Source organism: Austrofundulus limnaeus, unplaced genomic scaffold, assembly GCF_001266775.1.
Source record: "Austrofundulus limnaeus strain Quisiro unplaced genomic scaffold, Austrofundulus_limnaeus-1.0 Scaffold278, whole genome shotgun sequence".
NCBI lineage: Eukaryota > Metazoa > Chordata > Actinopteri > Cyprinodontiformes > Rivulidae > Austrofundulus > Austrofundulus limnaeus.
The window spans coordinates 323335-334023 of NW_013952680.1; the positions used below are offsets into that span (position 1 = coordinate 323335).

The following is a 10689-nucleotide window of genomic DNA, read 5'->3' on the forward strand; positions in this document are numbered from 1 at the left end:
GGTCAGCGCCGTGCTGGAGGAGGCCCACGGGATCCTGGCAGAGCTGCAGTCCTATAACGGCGCTGGGCAGGACATACGAGAAGTGAGCACCAAGAAGGGGTTTTATGTATAGAGAGTTTTAGAGTGAGGAAGTGAAAATCACTTTTTACTCTTATTTCATGTTTTTTTCTTTTCTTTTCCCTGTATTTAAAGCAGGATTGTTTCCCCTTCTGTCTCCATTAGTTTCCATCTGTATCCTGTTTGATTTAAAGATTTGAATCATCAGTTTCACTAGGAAACAACCTGACAGGCAGAAAAATGAAAAAAAAAAAGAAAGTTTAACTGATTTAAAACATGACATTGACGATGAGAGATGACGAGGGAAACTTTTTAAAAAAATGTTTAAGTAACATCTGCCTCTGTCACTTTCCTGCAGGCCATCCAGAACCCAGGTGACCTGGCTCTTCAGGAGAAGGCCTGGAACGCAGTCTGCCCCCTGGTGGCCAAGCTGAAGAGGTTCTACGAGTTCTCCCTACGACTGGGTGAGCGCTGAAGTCAAAGCTGCAGACAGGGGCTGAGACAAAACAATGGAAAATAAAATCCGCTGTTTTAAAAAAAAAACATTTGTTGGGGGAAAGAGTTAGATTAGAAAAGGGGGCGGAGCAGATTGGAAACAGCCCACAGATGTGGATATTTCTTACAATTTTGTGTCCCCACCGGTCACAGCCCAGTGTGATCCAACATTTAGAGCTCTGTGATGAACACGGTCCAACATGCATTCTTAAACTCACATCCACACAGTGGCAGATCTAGGATTTTTCAGTGTAAGGGGCCATCAAGGGGCCATCAAGGGGCCACAGTTTTCTTAGAGGGGTCAAGTATGTGTTCAACATGCTTGCACACAAATCCCCAGTTCTTGTAAGGTGTGTAAATTTAATCAGCCACACGTGTTCAGACACTTGTAAAAGCTTGAACAGTAAATTCTCCTTATCAATTTTACACACATTTTTACTGTACATAAATAAAATACTCTCAAAAGTACGTGAGAAAATCCAGCCGTTGTTGTCAGTTAAAATACTTTTTTCTGCAGGATTGTTCAAATTGAAACAGACTTGTGTAAGCTTGCTTCATGCTGGACTTTCCTATTTGACTCATTAGCGCCACTTCTGTTTGTAAGTGGAACTGCAGCCACTCTTGGGCAAAGGACAGATGAGTGACAGGACAGGGACACTTCAGGGTGGCAATCAGATTTCAGATGGGGCCAGTGCCCCTGTGGCCCCGCCCCTAGAACCGCCCCTGCATCAACGCCTCGCGCGCCACCTGTGTCCTCTCAAGCCTCTCCGCAGCATCCTGACCCAGCAGCTAGGCAGCCGTTGCTACGGAAACAGCGGCACGTGGCTGTCCAGTTCTCACACAGAGAGTGAAACGGAGTTCAGCCTCCGCCTCTGCTCTTCCAGCGATACCTCCATTTCAGGGACACCGTGTTCTCGGCTCGCTAGAGGAAAAAGTGTGGGCTTGTTAATAATCGACGGCAGAAACAGCTCACAGGGGTGGAGAGAAACAAATCAAACAATGAAGGTAAAAATGGAAAACATTCCTCCTCTCTGCAGCACGGCCCACCTTTGCTACAGTCATTTGGTAAAAGGTGGCAGTGAAGAGTTGATAGGTCCCCATTTACAGTAAACAACCGCAATATTTCTTCACCTAATCTGCCACTTCAAAGTGTCAGGAGTCGGCACACAGGGCAGGAACCATGTGCTCCACACTAACAGCAGGAGGGAGATTAGAGTTTCTGCACCGGCCCTTTAGATTAAACACTTGACTGCTATATTTATAGAAGGCCCTCATGCATTTTTAATGCAGAGGAAGGGACGGAGCTGCAGGAGGCTTTACTGCTGAGGCATCTCTACAACACAGCCTGTCTGACTGGTTACAGGCAGCACAAAAGCTTGGTTCAATGCCATGTGTGGTACAGAGGATATATAACAGACACTACTGCCACAGGAATACTCGGGTCATCAGTGAGCGTTGTTGAAGTTAAAGATGCGGTTAATGCTTGTGGATGCAGCAGAACCATTATCTGGGTCCTTTAGTTTCAGGTTGACTGATAAAATTAGGTCCTCGTAGACCAGCTCTATCAGGTGGTCCTGCATATCTTCAACTTGAGCCTGAGTCTGGAGAGGGTCCCTGATCTGTGGAAGACTTCCTGCGTGGTTCCAGTGCCAAAGATCACACATCCCAGAGAGCCCAACCACTACTGACCTATGGCTCTGACTTCTCATCTGATGAAGACCATGGAGAGGCTCATCCTGCACCATCTTCGTCCTGTAGTGAGCCCAGCACTGGACTCCCTGCAGTTCGCCTACCAGCCTGGCATCAGGGTGGAGGACGCTCTCATCTACCTGCAGCGCCGATGTCTCTCTCACCTAGAGCAAGCAGGAAACACTGTGAGGGTCATGTTCTTTGACTTCTCCARTGCTTTCAACACTATCCAGCCTGCTCTGCTGAGAGGGAAGCTGGAGGGAGCCGGAGTGGACARGCAGCTGACAGCATGGACCTTCGACTACCTCACCAACAGACCACAGTATGTGAGGCTCCGTGACTGTATGTCTGAAGTGGTAGTCTGCAGCACGGGGGCACCACAGGGCACAGTCATCTCACCCTTTCTGTTCAGTCTGTACACGTCAGACTTCAGGTACAACTCGGACCACTGCCACCTTCAGAAGTTCTCGGATGATACGGCCATCATTGGATGCATATCAGATGGGAATGATGAGGAATACAGGGGGGTCATCAGTGACTTTGTTGGCTGGTGTGAGACCAACGCTCTCCAAGTTAATGGAAGAAAGACGAAGGAGATGGTCATAGACCTGAGGAGGAAGTCACCCCCTACAGCACCGGTGAACATCCAGGGAGAAGACATTGAGACAGTGGACTCTTACAAGTACCTGGGTGTTCACCTCAACAACAAGCTGGACTGGACAACAAACACAGACGTCCTGTATAAGAAGAGCCAGAGTCGACTCCACCTACTGAGGAAACTGAGGTCCTTTGGTGTCTGCAGGACTCTGTTAAAGACATTCCATGACACGGTGGTAGCATCTGCCCTTTTCTATGGAGTGGTCTGCTGGGGTGCTGGATGTACTGAAAGGGACAGGAACAGGATGGACAAATTGGTACGGAGGTCAAGCTCTGTGCTGGGATGTCCTCTGGAGCCTGTGGTTGTGGTGGGTGAGAGGAGGATGTTGGCAAAGCTGACAGCCATCATGGACAACCTCCACCACCCTCTGCATGAAACCGTGGGGGGGCTGAGCAGCTCCTTCAGTCAGAGACTTAAACATCCTCGCTGCAGGACGGAACGTTTCCGTAGGTCATTTATTCCAACTGCAGTTAGACTGTATAAACACATCATGATGTTATCAGTCACTTGGACAATTCACGTACACTGCCATCACTAATATACACCTTCATATACATTCATTTATTTACTGTACTAGGTATATGTACATTGTTATATATCACGAGTACAGTGTTTTTTGTTTTTCTTTTACTTATCTTTATTCTATCTCACCCTCTCCTGTTTTGAGCTGCTGTAATGTGCAAATTTACCCACTGTGGGATCAGTCAAGTTTTATCTTATCTTATCTTATCTTATCACATTGTTTGCAGATGACACTGTCATTTATCGTGAGCAGGTGAGAGTCAGGAGAGGGAGACAGTATTGTTGAAGGGTTGTAATTATTTAGAGAAGTGGTTCCCAACCCTGGTCCATCAGGAAGGGAGTCTCTGCAGTCGCTAAGTAAGAGTTTTTGTGGGAGGAGTTTGTTCAAGACCTGATTGGTTGGGCTGATTATTTTGTGTCAGATTTGAAGAAGCTGGGGGCAGCTGGGATTAGCTTGGTCAAAACAGCCAAATATTTATTTTAGTCATAACTCGAGACAGGAAGGTGCCAGCTTCACAAAATTTAAACGCAGTACATGTAGAGGGATGTGTAACTATTCAGCTCAGTCAAAACAGCCTTAGCCTGTGAAAAGACCGCTATTTATGAATATGACTTAATACTAGTCATAACTCGAGACAGGAAGGTGCTAGTCACAAGAAATTTGAAGTCAATAAATGATATTTACATGTTCATAATAATTTTATTATTACCCTTACATATTCTTTTAAGTTGCTCCACAAGATCAGTTAATTCAATCAATCCATGGTTTTGACAAGTTCCGCTCACATCCAACCTCCATCTATTATCCAAACTCTAAAAAACATGGTTAGGACAAACTCCGACCACACACCAACTCCACCATTAATGTTTAGGACAAACTCCGCCCACATCTGGATCTCTGCCAATCATGGCTAGGACAAACTCCGCCCACACAACAAGAAAAGGCCCCTATGCTTTGCAGAGACCCCTACTTGGATCTTCGAGAAACAAGTTCCTGCATGTTTCAGATGTTTCTGCTTTGACACACCTGATTTGTAAGAATGAGTGATTAACAAGCTTCTGAAGAATCTGAAGACCTGCTGAAAAACCACGGATCTAGAGCAGTGGTTCTCCTAGTCCTCATGGACCCCTATACTGCATGTTTTTGTTGTTGCCCTATTGATAAGTAAGTCTTTAGGGTGTGAAGACTACCGATCACTCATTCATTTAAATCAGGTGTGCCAAAGAAAAGAGGACCAGGACTGAGAGAACAAAAGGCCCAACTTGTAAAGCAGTTTTGTTTAAAGTGAGGCACATGAAAGGGACTCCAGGAGATGAACTTTAGCAGACACAGACTCTAGCGCTGTCTGGTCATTTAATATCCGAAGTGTGGATCTCCTTGCAGAGAACGCACTGCGCAGCCTGCTGGAGGCGCTGACGAGCCCGCCCTACGCCCCCATGCAGCACCTGGAGCGAGAGCAGGCCCTGGCCAAGCAGTTCGCCGAGATCCTTCATTTTACCCTCAGCTTCGACGAACTGAAGGTGACAGGAATCCCTTCTGCGCCACCCGCAGACGCTGACCTTTACCGTACGGGAAATCCATTGAATTATTGATCAGCCTTGTTAAGCCATGACTCTCCTTTTTCTCTGAATGTTCAGATGACAAATCCAGCCATTCAGAATGACTTCAGTTACTACAGGAGGACTATAAGCAGGAACAGGCTGAACAATCAGCAGGTGAGATCAACCCTCATTCCAGAGTGTACATTTCTGGAGAAACTGTTAAAAGTCAATTGTGTCCAAAGTGAGAGCTGCTGTCTTTCTATCAACACAAAGATCCACAGTCAGCGTTTCTGTTGACGTTTGAATAAATCAGGCCGCAGCAGTGTGGTCTTCCTGGTCTAAGTCATCTTCTGCTGACCTCTGCAGCTGGACGCAGAGAACGAGGTCAACAACGAGATGGCCAATCGGATGTCTCTATTCTACGCCGAAGCCACACCGATGCTGAAAACTCTGAGTAACGCCACCACCAAGTTTGTTTCAGAGGTACAGTTTGGTTTCAGTTTTAGCTCAAATGTAGGAGACAGGCTGCTTCTTTAGGGGAACGGCTGCACCGAGGTGTTTTGTCTCCACCTAGTGAGAGAACGTTTCAACCCATCAAGGTTTACATATTAAAATGGTCTCACAATTTGTGTTTCTCCAGAATAAAACGCTGCCCATAGAGGACACCACATACTGCCTGAGCACCATGGCCTGCGTGTGTCGTGTCATGCTGGAGACTCCGTGAGTACTGGACGTTTCCCGTCTCCATGTTCCACCCGGGTCTTTCACGGACAAAGAAAAAGGCTTTTCTCGCATTTCCTTCCCCTTTTTTTCATGGTTTTATTACTTTGTCCTTTTGTTTTAGGAGATAAGATCAACTTTTTTTTTTTTTCATTTTTAACCAGTCTTTTGAGACTTTCAGCTAGTGTATGGCTACATTTAGCTTTTAGTTAGCTTTTTGTTACTTTCATCTGTCAGCTAGACTTTTGAAACTTTAGCTTTATGTTGGTGCAGAGTCTTGTTAAAAAGCCTTTTTCTACTTTTAGCTTTTAGCTAACTTTGAGCTACATGTAGATTTCAGCAAGCATTTTGATTCATTTCTTAGCTTTTAGTCAGTGTTCTGCTTCTTTAGGGAACAACTCACTTTCAGCTGCTTCTCCAAATTTCAACAAACTCTTTCACCGTTTTATCTGAATTGTTGCAAAAAAAATTGTGTTGTTATTGTTTGTATTGGTTCTGTCACTTGCTCACCGTAACCTCTGATCACACTGTTTTCTCTTCTTTGCACCGAACGCTGGGCTCTGTCTCAGGGAGTACCGCTGCCGGTTCACCAACACAGACACCATGCTGTTCTGCATGAGGGTGATGGTGGGTGTCATCATCCTCTACGACCACGTTCATCCTGTCGGAGCTTTTGCCAAAACCTCCAAAATCGATGTGAGTCCAACATATGTGATTTTTTTTTTAAATGGTGAAATTCAACTCAGCTAAAACCTACGGAGCCCGCGATGGGACATTTGAGATTTTTTTCTTTTGTGTTCCCATGTAATAGTATTGCGTTACCTCGCAATACCTTTTGCGTTCCCTTGCAAAAGTTGTTTATAACTGTTGTGCCGCCTGCCGGTTTTTACATGTTCACCATTAGTGAGTTAGCCTGCTACTTTAATTCAGCTTCAGAATGAATATATAACACAGCCACGCATGGAAGTATGTCATATGCCGATATTTTAAATGGGCAATATCATGTAAAATCAACTTTTTTGAGTTTTATATCATGTTATAATGTTATAATCTCATAAAAAAACATGACCAAAGCCTTGCTTTGACTCATTCATGCGTGTTTGAGAAATCCTGCAGTGTTTTTAGGCAGCCATGCTGAGGAGCAAAACAACAGGTGGGGACCAGAAACGCCCCCTGGACGTGTCTTTAAGCCGAACTTCCTCAGCACTGAGCACAACTCCCCACTTCCCACCCCAAACACCCCGTCCATGACTCCTGCAGGCAGTAACAGAGCAAACTGAAAGTGAAACTTAAACTGTCTGCAGCTCTCAACACTACTGCTCACTCAGTGAAGCTCTTTTCAGATTCAAAATACCTTTGAGGAAATGCATTTTCAGATGCCAAGTAAACTGCATCAGAGCGCACGCGCGAACCCCACCCCCGCGCACGAACCCCCCCACTCCCCCGCAACGAACGGGATGGGACATAAGCGGAAGGTGGTTCAAGAGACACAGGCCAATTTCAAGGCGTTTAGAAGAGGAAGTGATGAGAAGATAAGTTTATTTTCTATTTAAACATAAAAACAGCATTTTAATAACAGCCAATGGTGACATAGATAATTTATTATGGTATAGTATTTAAATGTACAGTACAGCTGAGAAACACATAATATTGCCCCTTTAACACAGTGCAGCCACTCAACATCAATGCCAATTTCACAAACTTGTGGCGGCACATCCTGTTTTGGTAACCGGATATTTCAAAATAAAAGTCTGATTTATTTCAGTTCATATAAAAAACCATTTGCGAGGTATCGCAAAAGTATTGCGAGGTAACGCAAATATATTGTGAGGTAATGCAACAGTATTGTGAGGTAACGCAATAGCATTGTGTGGGAACACAACAGAAAAAAAATCCCCCCCATGTCCCCTTGTGGGCTCCATAGCAAGCTACTCACAAGAATCTATAAAATCTGCCTCTGAGAGGTTTTATATTTTGTATAAATCACTTTGAATGCCTTTAATTTCTATAAATAGTTTATCTTTGACAGGACAACTTTAAAAGATCTGAGCTATCCCTTCAAGACAATGCAAACCCATGCTTACAGACATTTAGTTCAATGACAAACATTAGCGCTAGCTTTGCATTGAAATATTTAAAACGGACAAGTTTTTTAAAAAGTCAATGAAACAATCAGGACATTTACTCAGACATATTTTCCCTGCAGCAGTGAGATTTTTCAGATGTTTGACTCAACACTCCTGCTGATAAAAAGTCTTGAATTCAAACTAGTGTCTAAAATAAAATCATAATGCTAGAATAAATTTAAATACAGCGTGTCATCACCTATTCTGCCAGAAATTAAAACAAACACATGTTGAGAAAGGATGAGTCATTTTGGTAGTCTATGTCGTGGATGACTCAGCTACTACAACATCAAACTTTAACTCAATATTTGTAAAACCGAAGGATTTATTACCATTTTTGTGTTTGCTAAAGTTAATTCACTGTGGCAGCCAGTTTACATTGGGTCAACTGTAAAAGTTAATCAGTTGTAGTCATGCATCCAATGATTATTTTAGGAGAGTCTCATTAAGATTTTTTTGGTGATTTATTAGATATTTTGCTAACAGACATACAGGGTTAACCAACAACTAATGGCAAAGTCTAAGGAAAATATGTTGCACAACATTTAGTGCTCAAAGTGTGTGTTGGGGTGACTCTCAGCTACTATCACACCCAGTTTTAGTTTAGTATCTGTAAAACTGACTGAGTTATAGCCACTGTTGTTTTTGGTAAGGTTGCTTAGCTGTGGCAGCCATCTTGAATCAGGTTCACTCCAAAAGTTAATCAGCTGTAGAGGTGCATCTATTGATTATTAGAGGAAAGTTTAATCAAAATCCAGTCAGTGATTTATGAGATATTTTGCTAACAGACAAAGTTGGTTTTCGGCAGCAGGCGATAAATATAAAAAATGCCAAAATTCCAGCAGAGATCCATGTCCCTTTAAAATCTATCAGCTGATCTGAGCTTGCTGACCTTTTCCTGTCGTCCTCTAATGTTCTGCAGATGAAGGGCTGCATCAAAGTGCTGAAAGAGCAACCGTCCAACAGCGTGGAGGGCCTTCTGAATGCACTGAGGTGGGTATAAAACAAACACACAGAGATGCTGAACAAAAACAAATGATAAAATAACCTGCGATGTTTTAATTCCTCTGCTTCACCCCCCTTCAGGTATACAACACGACATTTAAACGATGACAGCACCTCCAAACAAATCAGGGCTCTCCTGCAGTGAAAGGAGGCGGGGCATGAAGAAGAAACAGACATCGGTGGCTGGAAAAAAATTAAATATAACCCTGTTTGTTTACAAAGAGCGAAGAAAATCACCTGCAGGCTGGCGAGCCACCTGCCGACGACAAGAAGAGGAATTTAATTCTATATATTATCAGCTGTCCATCATTCTGTCTCTCATTTTGTAAAGTAAGAAAAAGAAAAGCCAGAATCGAAGATATAAATATATATTAAAAGATGTGAAACACAAGCCGCAGATTAACAGTAGGTAGGATTAAAGAGGAAGCTATATTGAAAAGGTCAAAACCAAAATATATGAAAAAAAAAGTGTTCCAGCTGTAGACTGACGAGTATTTTTGCACACACTTTGAAAAACAAGAAAAAAAATCTCTTACTTTCCTGGAGTTTTATCCCAAAACCTCAGCCCCGCCCCATCAGTTGCACTGATGGCCACGCCCTGCTGAGTCATGAAGCAATGTGATGGAGTCACTCCGGAGATTTGCTTCCTCCTGTGTCACTTTTCTTTTCTGCATCAGTGCAGCTGCTGGGGGGGTCACGATCCTCCGTTTACACCCGTCCCACTCATCCAACTGGATTTGTTTTCTTACCCCGCCTCTTCGCACAAGATCTACCTATGATGCATTGTGCTCTGACGTTTCAGCGCATCTTTAAGTAAATTTTCTGACTTTACTTTTTTCATGGTGCTAACGTGGTTCAGATATCTCGCCGCGGGCTTCTTAGATTCCATCTGACTGAGACAAAATGTTTGTTTTCTCAAAGGGCCTAACTCGTTTTATTTTGAAATCCCTATCAGATAAAAGGAAAAGCCCAAATTAGAGCATCGTCGTGTGGGGAAACTACAGCACACTTCTTAACCCAGTGCCAAAGCTGATTGGTTTACACTCTTATGACATCATCAACTAAGGCCACAGCTGAGTTGTGCGGTGCTGTGATGCCATCACTGATCATCTTTTCATAAAAAAAGACGTGACAGACGAGTCGGACAGATTTAAAACGCGCAGGCCTTTTGGAGACAGATCTGAGGGCTCCGGTGTAAATATGCGAGGCTTCTCTGGTCCACGTGGTCCGCTTGAGGAAACAAAAACAAACAAAACATCAACACCTGCATCCAGCTAGAATTCTTTCTTTTAGTATGAAACTGAGGACGTCGTTTAAAAAGTCGGGAAAAAAAATCCCCAAAACTTAAAAAAAGAAGAGCTTAAAAAAAGTGCTGTACTTTGGATGTCTATAGACCTTAGTCTAATTTAATTTATAATATATTTTCTATACAGGGATATGTGCACAAACATATTCTGTAGAAATGCATAGATGGCATGTTGTAAAAGTTCTGACAGAAATGTGTAAATAAGGTGTTTTTATTCATTTTTAACTGTTCGGTGACGCTGAATTTTGGTATGTGTTTGTCTCTCAGAGTTCCCATGCGTTTTGGCTTGGACCATCAGACTTGCCGTAGTCATAGGTTTTCAGAAATTCAGCTTCATTGAGGCGAATGAACCAGGAGTGACGGTGGGGGGTGGGGGAGGTTGTGGGGGGGCTCTCCATTTGCTTGTTATTTTGTATATTTTGTGCAACAATAAACTTGTCATTTATTAAATTCAGCTGCTGATGTCGTGGGTCCGTTTTATTTTTATTAATTTTTATTTTTATTTTTTTGGGAGGGGGTCTGTTTGGTAACTATAGAAGCCCAGGTTGTAGCTGGAGGAGGTGGAAGAG

The 10689-nt window shown here is 43.4% G+C and overlaps 1 protein-coding gene across 3 annotated transcripts in view; it reads left to right on the plus strand.

Annotated features, from left to right (window-relative positions):
* Positions 1 to 10069, plus strand: part of fam49al (family with sequence similarity 49 member A, like) — a gene marked incomplete in the record, with an annotated part of 44330 nt that extends 34261 nt beyond the window's left edge. For all 3 annotated transcript variants that reach the window (XM_014021108.1, XM_014021106.1, XM_014021107.1), the window contains 9 exon segments: positions 1 to 82; positions 416 to 521; positions 4806 to 4942; positions 5060 to 5137; positions 5330 to 5446; positions 5604 to 5683; positions 6253 to 6379; positions 8732 to 8802; positions 8896 to 10069. In XM_014021108.1, coding sequence (XP_013876562.1) covers positions 1 to 82; positions 416 to 521; positions 4806 to 4942; positions 5060 to 5137; positions 5330 to 5446; positions 5604 to 5683; positions 6253 to 6379; positions 8732 to 8802; positions 8896 to 8959 — 862 coding nt within the window.
* Between the last annotated feature and the right edge of the window lie 620 nt (positions 10070 to 10689).